This window comes from Pseudophryne corroboree, chromosome 7 (assembly GCF_028390025.1).
Source record: "Pseudophryne corroboree isolate aPseCor3 chromosome 7, aPseCor3.hap2, whole genome shotgun sequence".
In the NCBI taxonomy this organism is placed as follows: Eukaryota; Metazoa; Chordata; class Amphibia; order Anura; family Myobatrachidae; genus Pseudophryne; species Pseudophryne corroboree.
In genome coordinates this window covers 291,437,859-291,452,016 of record NC_086450.1, presented here as the reverse complement: position 1 = coordinate 291,452,016, position 14,158 = coordinate 291,437,859, and the positions used below count along the sequence as shown (strand labels likewise).

Below are 14,158 nucleotides of genomic sequence, written 5' to 3'. Positions count from 1 at the left end.
CAAGGGTTGGGTTGGTTTAAACTAAGTGTTTAAAAAAGAAAAAAAAATTATGCCTGCCATCAACTAAGACACCGCAAACTCCTTCCCTAAAAATGTTATAGGATAGGAGAAAACCACACCTAACATTCTCAATATTAAAGGGTAAACAGCTCCAACACATTAAAGAGGCAACACAGAGAAACACCTCATGGTTTAATCTCCTTCTTGTTTATTTTGATTCAAAACCTTCAGTCCTATTGAGATGTCTCTGAGTGTACTTTGTATGCTTTTTATGTTTAATCTATCTATCCTATTTCAGATGTAATAGGAATAATAAGCAGTAAAACACTGGTTTTATTCAAAGATGTAAAATCATATCAAAGCCTTACTTCTTTTTCCCACCCTGGTTGTGACTAATGGTGGGTACACACTAATAGATATATCTGCAGATCAATAGATCTGCAGATATATCTATGGACGGATCGGGCAGTGTGCTGTGCATACACACTGCCCGATCCGTCTGGGACTGACGTCATGAACTGGGCGGGCGTGTACACACGCCGAATTCAGCTGTCAATCACTGCCGGCTGCCGCAGCTTGTGTGCGGGCGGTTGGCTGGTTGCCCATGCACACACAGCGATGCGCCAACATATTGGTAGATATATTGGCCGTTGGCTGTTCTGCAGGACCGATGCGATATGTCTGTGAACGACGGAGTTCACAGACATATCGCCCGTGCACACTGGCCGACGGACCCGCAATATATCGGCCGTTCAATAGAACGGCCGATATATCGCCCAGTGTGTATGGGCCTTAAGATGCATTTCGGGGGGGGAAAAAAGACCTGACGCTAGCAGAGTTGCACGGGACCTGCCATCTTGCACTGCGTGGTGCATTGAGGCTATATGTATGAGGACATATCTGTATATATGTACATTTTGTTACTGTCATTTTGAACTGAAATTGATTTTACTGGAAAATGATTCATAAAAATGCAACACTGCAAAAATAGATTTGATAAATACAAATGCACTTACAGCCCATCTTGTACTGTTTAATTATGATTTTACTTCCTCTCAGGTATTTGTGTACGTGAAGAAAAATGCAACCATTGTAGATACAACAGCTTGTGAACCACACTACAATATAGCTAAAGGGAGTCATCCTTTCGAGAAAAGGCTTTATGGTTTCGAAACACTTAAAGATGTAGAGAATTTTTGGTTTGATCTGCAGTTTGTCTGTCTGAATACACCTTTGGGTAAGAATACCGTTCATTGCATACTACGCACCCCAAAAATGTGGCCTTTTTTGACTAACACAATCTGTATGCTTATTTTCACATTTTAGGTGTTGTTCGGTATCCTCGGGGAAAAAAACCAAATGCCCAGCCTCAGGATGAAAGCCTCCTGGGGCAAGATGTTGACCCAGAACAGGAAGACCGACAGCAACTGGAGAGAAAATTTAACATACTAGAGGGTGTTCCGTAAGTTCCCTCTATTCCCTTGTATCAAAACTGTAATTGTTTTCTTAGTAGGTTTCCTTCCATTCCTTCCCAGGTAGCTTGTAAGGTTGCACCCGGGCAAGCCGCAATGTAAACAGGTAACCCAGGTCCAGTTTACAGTATGGGGAGAGCCAGATTTCCCATGCTGGGTGAAAAGAAACTACACTTGTGTGCAGTGTGAACGTCACCGACCCGTAAGTAACCCTGGTCGGAGTCGCAGTGGGAATGGGGTCTGACCCAGATTGGAACCGTGTTCCAAATGTAGGGTCTGACTTGGAACTTGGTGGAAAAGGGGTATTAGTCTCTGGGACTTCCTCCACCAGCGCATGGCAGACAGCCTATGGCTGTTTTAGCCCTGCTATCACCTCTGCCTGATTGACAGGCAGAGGCGGTTGCTGGCCGCTAGGGGGCGTGGTCAAGGCACACAAGAGTGAAAGGACCGTTAAGGAGAGGAGGCCACGAGCTGCACAGGTAGGGAGCTACTCCTACAATACAAAAGCTTCACCACTGTGCAATGATTTTGTACTTGTACGATGGGGTAGGGGCAGGCTAGCCTTGTGCTGGGCGTTCCCCAGCATGTCAGGGAAGCTGCTAAATTTAGCACATCTACGATCAGGTCTGAATCACCCCCTATATTTCTCTAACGTCCTAGAGGATGCTGGGACTCCGTAAGGACCATGGGGATAGACGGGCTCCGCAGGAGACATGGGCACATTAAGAAAGACTTTGACTCTGGATGTGCACTGGCTCCTCCCTCTATGACCCTCCTCCAGACCTCAGTTTGAGACTGTGCCCAGAGGAGATGGGTGCACTGCAGGGAGCTCTCCTGAGTTTCCTGCTAAGAAAGTACATTTATTAGGTTTTTTATTTTCAGGGAGCACTGCTGGCAACAGACTCCCTGCATCGAGGGACTGAGGAGAGAGAAGCAACCCTACTTCTCTGAGTTGCAAGGTCTTGTTTCTTAGGCTACTGGACACCATTAGCTCCAGAGGGATTGGAACACAGGTTCGTCCCAGAGCCGCGCCGCCGTCCTCCCCACAGAGCCAGAAGAAAGAAGCCGGGTGAGTATGAGAAGAAAGAAGGCTTCAAAGGCGGCAGAAGACTTTGTGAGCTTCACTGAGAAGAGTGAAAGATGATTATAGAGTGCGCAATAAGATCCAGAGATCAGCCCAGTGAAAGTATAAATGAAGTTTCACCTACTTCACAAAATTTGTCGCAGTATTGTATAGATAATATACTCCACTTAGGCGCTCTCTAGATGTAACATGAAGGTGGATCACACCTATATAATATATGTCCTTATTGGCGTCAGCCGTGAAGGTACATAGATAAAAGACAAAACAAAAAAGACACAATAGTGTAGAATGCTTATGTTAGATGGCAGTGAATTCTTGTTTTCAATACATCTCACTCACAAGGCTTCAAATGATTAAAGGCACATCTTGGTATCTTTAGAAGTATCCAACTCCACAAGGATTCAACGGCTCAGTAACCAGCCTCTTCCGATATATATACAACAAGAAGAGGAAGGAAAAATAGTGCAATACAGTTTTGGACAAACGGATATTTTATTTTTACGCGTGATTGTGCCGTGCATCCTGACGATCTCCTCTACATCCCATATCCACCTCCTGGAAGGAAAAGCCGTGAGTTACCGGGACTCTGACTATACCTGTTGTTAATATCTTTCAACAATCCAGTGGGGTGACATCGGGAAGGAAGGATATCGTTTTGAGATATGCCTATTTTTATTTGTTTTAATGTGAGTGCATCAGTGTAAAAATAAAATATCCGTTTGTCCAAAACTGTATTGCACTATTTTTCCTTCCTCTTCTTGTTGTATATATATCGGAAGAGGCTGGTTACTGAGCCGTTGAATCCTTGTGGAGTTGGATACTTCTAAAGATACCAAGATGTGCCTTTAATCATTTGAAGCCTTGTGAGTGAGATGTATTGAAAACAAGAATTCACTGCCATCTAACATAAGCATTCTACACTATTGTGTCTTTTTTGTTTTGTCTTTTATCTATGTACCTTCACGGCTGACGCCAATAAGGACATATATTATATAGGTGTGATCCACCTTCATGTTACATCTAGAGAGCGCCTAAGTGGAGTATATTATCTATACAATACTGAGCTTCACTGAGGTAACGCACAGCACTGCAGCTGTGCGCCATTGCTCCCATACACCTCGCACACTCCGGTCACTGTAAGGGTGCAGGGCGCAGGGGGGGCGCCCTGGGCAGCAATATAAACCTCTCCTATGGCAAACAGAGATATATACATGTACAGTTGGGCACGGACGGTTCGGTCATACCCATTTTGAATTTAAAATCCCTGAACCTGTACTTAAAAAAAGTTCAAGTTCAAGATGGAATCGCTCAGAGCGGTCATCGCCAGCCTGGAAGGAGGGGGGCTGGATGGTTTCCCGAGACATAAAGGATGCATACCTTCATGTTCCGATATTTCCTCCTCATCAGGCGTTCCTGAGATTTGCGGTACAGGACTGTCATTACCAATTTCAGACGTTGCCGTTTGGGCTTTCCACGGCCCCGAGGATTTTTACCAAGGTAATGGCGGAAAAGATGGTGCTCCTCCTCTACTAGACTTGTCGGAATTGGGGGCTTTGTCCTGTAAAAGCCCCTACTTAATCTTCCATGAAGATAGAGCTGAGCTCAGGACACGTCAGCAGTTCCTTCCAAAGGTTGTGTCGGCTTTTCATATCAACCAACCTGTTGTGGTGCCAGTAGCTACTGACTCCTCAATTACATCAAAGTCCTTTGATGTTGTGAGGGCTTTGAAGATCTATGTGAAGAGGACTGCTCGTCAAAGAAAATCGGACTCGGTTTGTCCTGTATGATTCCATGAAACTTGGGTGTCCTGCTTCTAAGCAGTCGATTTCTTGCTGGATCAGGTTCATTATTCAGCACGCATATTCTACGGCAGGATTGCCGTGCCCAAAATCTGTTAAGGCCCACTCTACTCGAAAGGTGGGTTCTTCCTGGGCGGCTGCCCGGGGGGTCTTGGCTTTACAACTTTGCCAAGCGGCTACTTGGTCTGGGTCGAACACGTTTGCCAAGTTCTACAAGCTCGATACTTTGGCCTCTGAGGACCTGAAGTTTGGTTTATCAGTTCTGCAGGAGCCTCCGCGCTCTCCCTCCCATTCTGGGAGCTTTGGTACATCCCCATGGTACTAATGTGGACCCCAGCATTCTCTAGGACATAAGAGAAAATAGGATTTTAATTACCTACTGTCACACTCGCGGCGCTGCGGCTGCCGCGCTTACCGCTCCGGGTGCGCTGGGTCTCCCGGCGGTCGTCGCCCCCGGTGGGCTCCGTGTCGTTGCGTCTAGCTGGCGCTGCCGCCGGCGGGTTCCCGGGGTGTGGGCGCCGCCATTGCGCCCGGTATCCACGAGAGCGTGGTGAGCGGGTGACGTCATCGGCCCCTTCCGCCAATCGGGAGAGGGCGGGAAGTACAAAGGCAGACGCCGTACAGATCCCCGGCGCCTGAGTATCTTCTTTCCAATGATCACCAGTGCTAGCAGCGTTCAGCGTGTTCTCAAGCTGAATGTCTCCTGTGTTCCAGCGTTACAGAGTATCTTTCATTGGGACATTCCCTGTGCTACCAGTGTTACAGAGTATCTTTCAGTGGGACATTCCTTGTGCTACCAGCGGTACAGTGTATCACTCAGTGGAACCTTCCCTGTGCTACCAGCGTTATAGTGTATCACTCAGTGGGACATTCTCTGCGTTACCAGTGTTACAGTGTATCTCTCAGAGGGACACCTCCTGTGCTTCCAGTATTACAGGGTATCCCTAAGTGGAACGCCTCCCAAACTTCCAGAGTTACACTGAATCTCAAATCCTCATTTATTTCTTCAGCATCACTCACAAGTTCTTCATTCTTCTGTGTGCTTCAACATCGTTCTCAAATCTTCATTCATCTCTTCAGCATCGCTCACAAGTTCTTCATTCTTCTGTGTGCTTCAACATCGTTCCCAAATCTTCATTCATTTCTTCAACATCGCTCACAAGTTCTTCATTCTTCTGTGTACTTCAGCATCGCCCCCAAGCCTTGGCCACAACTAATTCTTTAGCATTACACGTCGGTTACAACAGCTAAGTTCTGCATGAGGAAAACCTACATCCGGCCATCCATGCTCCGGCCCAGCTGTGGTTCCTCTCCCGATCATCGGAAGCACCCCCGAGTTCTCAACACTCCCAACCCAGGTCAGTGACACCTACTGTTAAATCCTTTTCTCGTAGTCCGTAGAGGATGCTGGGCGCCCGCCCAGCACTTCGTGATCCTGCAGTGGTTACTTAGTTCAGTACTGCTTTGTTCTTGGTTAAGTACTGTTTTTTCTTACTTGGTTAAGTAATATTGTTCAGCCGTTGCTGAGTTTTTAAGCTGATTAGCTTGGTTTGCCTTGTTTGTGTGAGCTGGTGTGAATCTCGCCACTATCTGTGTAAAATCCTTCTCTCGAAGTTGTCAGTCTCCTCGGGCACAGTTTCTAGACTGAGTCTGGTAGGAGGGGCATAGCGGGAGGAGCCAGCCCACACTATTAAAGTCTTAAAGTGCCAGTGGCTCCTAGTGGACCCGTCTATACCCCATGGTACTAATGTGGACCCCAGCATCCTCTACGGACTACGAGAAAAGGATTTACCAGTAGGTAATTAAAATCCTATTTTCCTCTTGAGCCCATGTGGGAAACAGTAGGTTGTGGGGCCCTTCCCTTGTTATGACCCAGTACATTTGCAGTTGTTAGTGGTGATGTCAGGAAAAAGTGTTCATCTGATGCAACACGCCTCTGCTTGCCCACAAGTATATATAATATGTGTTTGTATGTGTGTATGTATCAGTAGGTAAATATATATAAAATGTACTTAATTACTTATTTCTCCTGCAGTATCCACAGGATATACATTGGGATATGAGGTAGCGCCAGCGGATTGGCACCAACGATCAAAAGCTTTCGGCCTCCCAGAATGCAACGGGCCAGTCCTCTATACCCCCACCTCCTGGCTCAAGCAATTCAGTTTTTTTGTTGATGCGGAAAGAGCCGGACCACGATCTTTGGGCTGCTAATTTTGGCAGCCATAAGCTTGTTATTTAATTTATTTTTATAGTCTTATGTTTTTTGAACAAGTTTTTTAAAAAGCGTCCTACAAGCACTTTATAAAAAGTCGCTCCAACAACTCCCTGCCAGGTCACGACAACGCTTACCCACGTGTACAGTGCTGTTTCGGCGGGCATCTGTGTAAGATATACTAGCAAGTCCAGCTGATGTTACCAGCCTGTGGCCGGAGCATGGGGAAGAAGGTAAAGTGTCAGTTCCGCTTAGCATGGGAGATGCAAGACACAGCCGCACTGTTTTCGAGAGGAGACTACCGAACAGTCACTAACACGGCTGCCACCTCGGGTGCACCATCGCTAGGCCCCAAGAATCATAGGCTCTAAGCATTAGTGTGAGACCGGGATCCCTGGGGTCAGCAGTGGGGAGTAAGACGCTCCCCTGGTCGCCCCTCCCCCCTGTTCATGACCAGTTTCCTCCGAGTTTCCCACCATGAACTGATTTCCTGCTTTGGTGTGAGATGCTGTGTATCTAAAGGAGCCAGTCGCAGCATAGGCGGCTTTGTCTGGTGCGTCGGTGTTCACCTGGGCGTCTGTGTTCACTGGGCATTTGTGTACACTATTTGCATCTGGATCCACTCAGCGTTCACTAACGTATTGATTGATCCTGGAAGTGGGGTGAAGTCTCCCTGTATCCCACTCTCCTGAGCCAGGTGATACAGCACTGAGTCTCTACCTACCATTGGGCACGAGTAGTTAGAGAAGTGCCTGATGCATATGAGTCTGTAAACTATTGCTGCCGTTTCTTTCTTTCGCTGTGCGACCGAATACTTTTAATGTCCTATATAAGGTAATGCAGTAATATGTTTCTCCTACATACTTGAAATGGGATGCGGTCAAGATGCCGCCGGCCGGAATCCCGGCGGTTGAAATACCGATGCCGGAATCCGACCGCCACAATCCCGACATATTCTCCCTCCGTGGGTGTCCACCCATAGAGGGAGAATATAATAGTGCCCGCAGCGTGGCGAGCGAAGCGAGCCCGCAAGGGGCTGCGTTCCGCTCGCCACCCCTGTCGGGATTGTGTGGTCGGGATTCCGGCGTCGTTATTTCGACCGCCGGGATTCCGGCCGGCGGCATTTAGTACTGATCCCCTTGAAATGTATCTGTAGTTGAATATGTGCTCATATTGCTTATTATACTAATGAATAACTTGTGACTGATTGCTAGTGCGATTGCTGACTTTACTATTCCTGTCAGTTTCTGTATATATACCAATCCTTAATGCTCGTGCAACGCAGGGAGGGATCGGATTAAAAGTCATTTTAGCAAGCTAAAAAAAGTGATTTCAGTCACAAATTGTGTAGTTAACACCATACAGGTGTGTGATTTGTTTATCTTGTCTAAGAGAGGCAAGCGTGAGGAGGATACTCTCCACAGCAGCACCAACACTGATTTCATGTTTGTCTTGCTGGGTTAACCTCTCAGGATCTGGTTCAAAATGGATTATGTGCAAATTGTTTTAGCTTTCACCAAAACCTCCTGAATAATCCGAGGTATGCACAGGTTCAAGTTGGACCCCCATTAGGAATCTTTTGCACATACATTATCCAATATAGTTGATCGGTTAGTGCCAACTCCTTTACCAGGGATAGGTTACCCTGTTAATCCTTACATGCAACATTCCCCCTGGGTTTTATCACATCCAGTCCAGGTATCTGCAGCATTTCAACAAAAACAGGCTGAAAGGCCTGTGGAAAGTAAATCACACAGACATGAAACAACATTTTCACAGTCTACACATGTTTCAGATAGGGACACTTCGGAGGATGAGGATTCCTTGCATTCTGGGTCTGCTTACAGAGATGAGGATGAAGGTCCCAGCTCAGTGGATATACCTTAGCTAATTAGTGCTATGAAAGCCATTCTATCCTTAGAGGAGGCAGCAGAGCCTTTGTTAAAATACAAGGCTCCTGTGTATAAACGTCCCACAACAGTCAGAACTAAATTTCCGGGTTCAGAACATCTGACGGAGATTATGCAAGAGGCTTGGGTCACACCCAGTAAGAAGTTTAGAATTCCAGAGAAATGTTATTCCCATTATCCTCTTCCAACTGGGGACTGTTTAAAAAGGGAGGTGGCTCCCAAAATAGATACGCATGTCATTCAATTGGTGCGAAAATCTACGTTGCCTCTGCCTTCAACATCATTAAGTTATGTTACGGATAGAAAAATAGATGTTAAAAAAAAAAATTCTCCTTGTCTGGGGCAATTGTAAGACCAGCCATGGCTTCAGCCTGGATAGCAAAAGCAGTGGCAGCCTGGGCTGATGCATTGGAGGATGATCTCTCATTGGCATCTAGAAAGCAAAAATCCCATATTGCACATATCAAACAGGCGGCTATTTTTATGCAAGAAGCAGCCTTGGATATGGTTACTATTGCCTCTCAAGCATCAGCCTCAGCAGTAGCAGCTCGCAGAGCTGTCTGGCTACGTACATGGAAGGCTGACTCAGAATCCAAGACAGTTCTTGAGTCTTTGTCTTTTACTGGAGATTTCTTTTTGGTAAAAAATCAAACAGTATTTTGGAGTCAGAGGCAGACTCCAAGAAAGTGAAGTTTCCTTCAACACACAAATCCAAACCTAGGTTTCCAGCTTTTCGGCCCTTTTGGATCCAGGGAAAAGCAAAAGGAAAGGGTTATGGCAAACAGTCCCAATCTGACAAGTCTGGTAAGACTAAAAAGCATTGAGCTAGCAGAGGGCCTGCTTCGAAGTCTGAAGATAAGCCATCAGCCTAATGGTGCGGGCCTCCACCTGGGGGACCCAAGGGTGGGAGACCGACTTCTTCATTTTGCACAGATCTGGCAGCACTCCACCACAGATGCCTTGGTGGATTAAGTGGTATCTCACGGTTATGCATTTGCCTTCAAGAACACCCTCCACAAAGATTCTTTTGTACCAGTCCATCTTCAGTAGAAGCGACGGCCAGGGCCTTACAAGAGGCATTTCAGAAGTTGCTTTAATCAGGAGTGATAATTCCAGTTCCTCCTGTGCAACAAGGACAAGGTTTCTATTCCATCCTGTTGCTAGTTCAGAAGCCAAATGGGTCATTCCGGCCAATACTCAATCTCAAGGTGCTGAACAAGTACATTTAGGCGTCTCGCTTTCATATGGAGAGTTTATGTTCCATTATTTTGGCCATGGAGCCTGAGGATTTTATGGTATCCCTGGCCCTGGATATCCAGGATGTTTACCTGCATGTCCCTATAGCACAGTCCCATCAGTGCTAGCTCAGGTTTGCTATCCTCCAGCAACACTTTCAGTTTCAGGCCCTACCTTTTGGTCTGGCCACAGCGCCAAGAGTGTTCACCAAAATTATGGTGGTAATGGCACCTTATCTCCATCGATAGGGGATAAGGATTTTTTCATACCTTGACAATCTATTAATCCTGGCGCAGTCTCAGGATTGCTTCAGTGTCATCTGCAACAGACAATAGCTTGTTTACAGAGACACGGTTGGCTCATAAATTGGGCAAAGTCGTCCCTGGTTCCGTCACAGCGTAATAACGCACTTGGGGGCTGCATTGGATTCTGGTCTTCAAAGAGTGTTTTTACCTCTGAACAAAATATCCACAATTCAGTCGAGGATTCAGGAGCTGCTACACAGTCAAAAGGTATCCATTCACGCAGCTATGCGTGTGAAGGGATCAATGGTGTCGACATTCGACATGGTGGAAGCCGCACGTTAAGGTGGGCAGAACTTCATCATCCAGCTTTACCCGCAGTGTTCATTCTGGGAGTCCTAAACTGGGAAGCGGGTTTTCTCAGTTGACACTCCATTTATGCAAACGAATGGGCTTTTCACCCCGAGGTCTTCCAGACTCTGGTAGACAAGTGGGGTTTGCCAGAGATAGATCTCATGGCTTCCCTTCAAAACAACAAAGTTCCTGCATATGGGTCAAGTTCATTTATTTCAGTAATTCAACTTAAAATGTGAAACTGATATATTATATAGACTCATTACATGCAAAATGAGATATTTCAAGCCTTTATTTTTTATAATTTTGATGATAGTGGCTTACAGCTTAAAAAAAAAAACAAATCCAAAATCTCTGAAAATTAGAATATTACATAAAATCAATAAAAAAGGATTTTAAATACAGAAATGTCGGCCCTCTGAAAAGTATAATCATGCATATGTACTCAGTGCTTGGTTTGGGCCCCTTTTGCATGAATTACTGCCTCAATGCGGTAAATAGTTCTCCACATATTACAAAAAAGTAAAATTTACATTAAGTCCACAAATGTGTTTTTTGTTTTGTTTTTTAGTATTTTTTTTAAACTGTTATGTTCTAGCAATTACAAGTATTCATGAATGTATTACACTTTACAACTTCATTCACTTAAATCAGCCGTAACCTGGTAAAACATTATTAATGTGCAATATCATAGGCTGATGCAATGTATACAAGTTCTGATATTATGGGCTCTGTTAGAAGTGATCTGTATTCAGTAAATCCAGATAATCTCTCTTATGCAGAAAATACCAGTGATCATGTAACTGAATGAGATGTTTAGTTGAACTAGATGAATAATTATTAAGAAAAGTGTTCTCCATTGAAGGGGCAGCAGAGAAGTGGTGGATGACGGATCGATTCCTGGAGATGGATTAGGAGCTGGAGGCCTTGACTCAAGTTTTTACAGCCATCTAAAGCGCAACTGGATTTGGATAAGCTATATTATTAATAAAACTAAAAGAGTAAGTATTATGTATTTTAAGGCTAATTTGTTTGTCAGACTTCCAGATCTGCATCACACTGATTTGTTTTTCACCAAAAGATATAATTGATTCAACTCTAAATAAATCACACATTTTTAATGTCCATTTTTGCTTTACACCTGCACTGTGTCCAGGGGAACGGTGCAGAGCCTTATAGCTCTGCCTCATGTACCTGAATTTATTAGTGGTCTCAAGTGCACCTGCAACTTTGATTAATTTTTTTATTTTTAATATTCATTTTATTTGATTTTTTTTTTTTTTTAATTATTATTATTAATGGTCTTAAGTGCACCTGCAACTTTGATATTTTTTTTTTCCTGTGTTGATTTTAATGTTCTATATAAAGTAGTGGGTAACACCTCGATTAAGCTCCTTACATATTAATGGTTGTATACCAATTGTAATAAATGAGCATAACCATGAGTTTGAGACCTTTAGGATTGAACTAAAGGATAAATAACTTTGTAATGTTGGTGCCTCTATCGTTAATTAATTTGGCCCCATTTAACATAAAAGTATTATTCATATATTTTTACATTTTATTATTTTTAAATATGATTGCCCTCAATATTTATTTATTTTTACATTTTGGCTTGTGATATTTTTATTTTAGGTATCTTTATTGAGTATTATTTAGTGGCTCATCAATATTTTTATTATTTTTGGGAACCTTAATTGAATATTAATTAGTGACAAAGTAATACATATGTTTAATGTGGCTCTTTAATATGTTCTGTCCGGAAAGATAGCACAGAATGCATGTAATTTGAGCAGTCTCTCTGATGAGCCGTGTCCTGGAAAGCTTGTCCTGCCACAAATCACTGAAAATCACTAACGGTTCCCATGCTGTGCCTTCTATTACATCTGGCGACTTTGTGTGGGAACATTTTTTAACTTGCTGAGACTTTACAACATTTTGCATTTTCCCCTCAGTGTTTTTGTTGTACAATTATGGCTTCTGGTTCTTGAAATGCAATTCATTTTATAGTGATAGGAAGCACGATTTTTGCCACAAATATTCTTAAGGGAGGGATGGGTTTGTATCTGCAGTAATGCTGGGTACACACAGGGCGACTGGTGCCTGTGTACTAAGTGATCTGGTTAGCACAGATCGCTCAGCACACACCCCTATACACACAGCAATGTGTGCTGAGCGATCTGTGCTAACCAGTGTTTCTCTTACGTCCTAGAGGATACTGGGGTTCCATTTAGTACCATGAGGTATAGACGAGTCCACTACGAGCCATGGGCACTTTAAGAATTTGATAGTGTGGGCTGGCTCCTCCCTCTATGCCCCTCTTACCAGACTCAGTTTTGAAAATGTGCCCTGAGGAGCCGGTCACGCTTATGGAAGCTCCTGAAGAGTTTTCTGCATTTATTTTATATGTTTGTTATTTTCAGGCCGGGCTGGATAGCACCAGCCTGCCTGCTTCATGGGACTTAGGGGGGGAGGGGGAACGGCCCAACCTCTTGAAGGGTTAATGGTCCCGTTCCACGCTGACAGTACACTGAGCTCCTGAGGGAACTATTCGCAAGCCCCACCACGACGAGCGTACATTTCCGCAGCACGCCGCCACCCCTATCCGAGCCAGAAGAATAAAGAGTGGTGAGTTCTAAGCCGGCATCCCGGTTAGCGGGGCACCCGCCATTATGGTGGCATGAGGGTACGGAGACGCACGGCTTCTAACCGGGGCGGAATGCGTCTCCAGACACAGTAGACAATTGTGTGTCAATACACTGTACACAGTACCTACACTGGGAAAAAAAAGCCTCAAAACGTTTTTTTTCTCCATTTTAAGCACCAGATTACCTCAGCCAGTATAAAAAAGCGAAAAGACCGCAAGCAATTGAAGGGTCGGGGCCTTCACTATGAGCGGATCTAGCAGCTCACTATCTCCATTTTCCCTCTGCAGTGGACACAGACGCTGACTGACAGTGACCCGCGACTCCTCTGGAGTGACTCCAGTTTACCTCAGCGGTACCAGGGGGTCATAGCGGGGGGGAAGGGGGGAGCGATTATTAGTGTACTACGTCCCCTATCAGGGTACTTTAGTCTGCGACCCGGCTAAGCTTGGCATTAGCGATAAGGGCGCGGTGGGGGCTGGCTCCAAATAACTCTGTGTCTCCCTGAAGGGCTCTTTGTGGGTTAATTGTGCTTAACCTTTTCCTGTGTGTGTGTGTGCGCGCTGTCACATTTACATTATGGCAGGCAAAGAGTGTGTTTCTTGTACAGCGGAGTGTTCCTCTTTACCAGGGGGCTGACTACTGGGTTCTCAGGACAGTGCACCTTCCTAGAATAGCGGGGCTGAACCGGAGTGGGTTAATTCCATTAAAGGAATGATCTCCAATATTTCTACAAAATGATCCTGCACTACTTAAGACTGTGGATAAGTTTATGAATAGAGACTCAGGGGGTCAGAGCCCACATGGCAAAGATCTCTTAAAAGTATGATGTCTTATATGTCATTACAACTAACTGCTAATGTGCAGAAAACTCGGCTACTACAACAAGCTGTTGCTGAGTTAACTGCTAGGGAAGATGTTACACAGCCCTCCTCCTCTCCTGCAGGGCCACAAAAGCGTGGTTTGCCTGCTCTACTATCTGACACTGATAACTATGTACAGGAAGATGGGGAGGACTTAGACCCCGTTAGTGGGGATCCTGATTCTGCTCAGGGTATTGAACCCCTAATTCTGGCTATACGGGATTTGTTAAAGCTCCCTCTAGAGGACACTGGTTGCAGCAGTCTTTTTTCTTTACACAAAACAAGCCTAATGTCACATTCCCTGATTCTGCTGAGTTAGATGACCTATTCAAGCTGGC

General features: G+C 44.9%; 1 protein-coding gene across 3 annotated transcripts in view; it reads left to right on the top strand.

The window, feature by feature from the left end:
* The window catches only part of GTF3C1 (general transcription factor IIIC subunit 1), a 489,121-nt gene that overhangs the window by 219,990 nt on the left and 254,973 nt on the right, over positions 1 to 14,158 (top strand). For all 3 annotated transcript variants that reach the window (XM_063934225.1, XM_063934223.1, XM_063934224.1), the window contains 3 exons: positions 1,060 to 1,237; positions 1,327 to 1,462; positions 11,178 to 11,313. In XM_063934225.1, the coding sequence (XP_063790295.1) occupies positions 1,060 to 1,237; positions 1,327 to 1,462; positions 11,178 to 11,313 (450 nt within the window). The remainder of the gene's footprint in view (positions 1 to 1,059; positions 1,238 to 1,326; positions 1,463 to 11,177; positions 11,314 to 14,158) is intronic.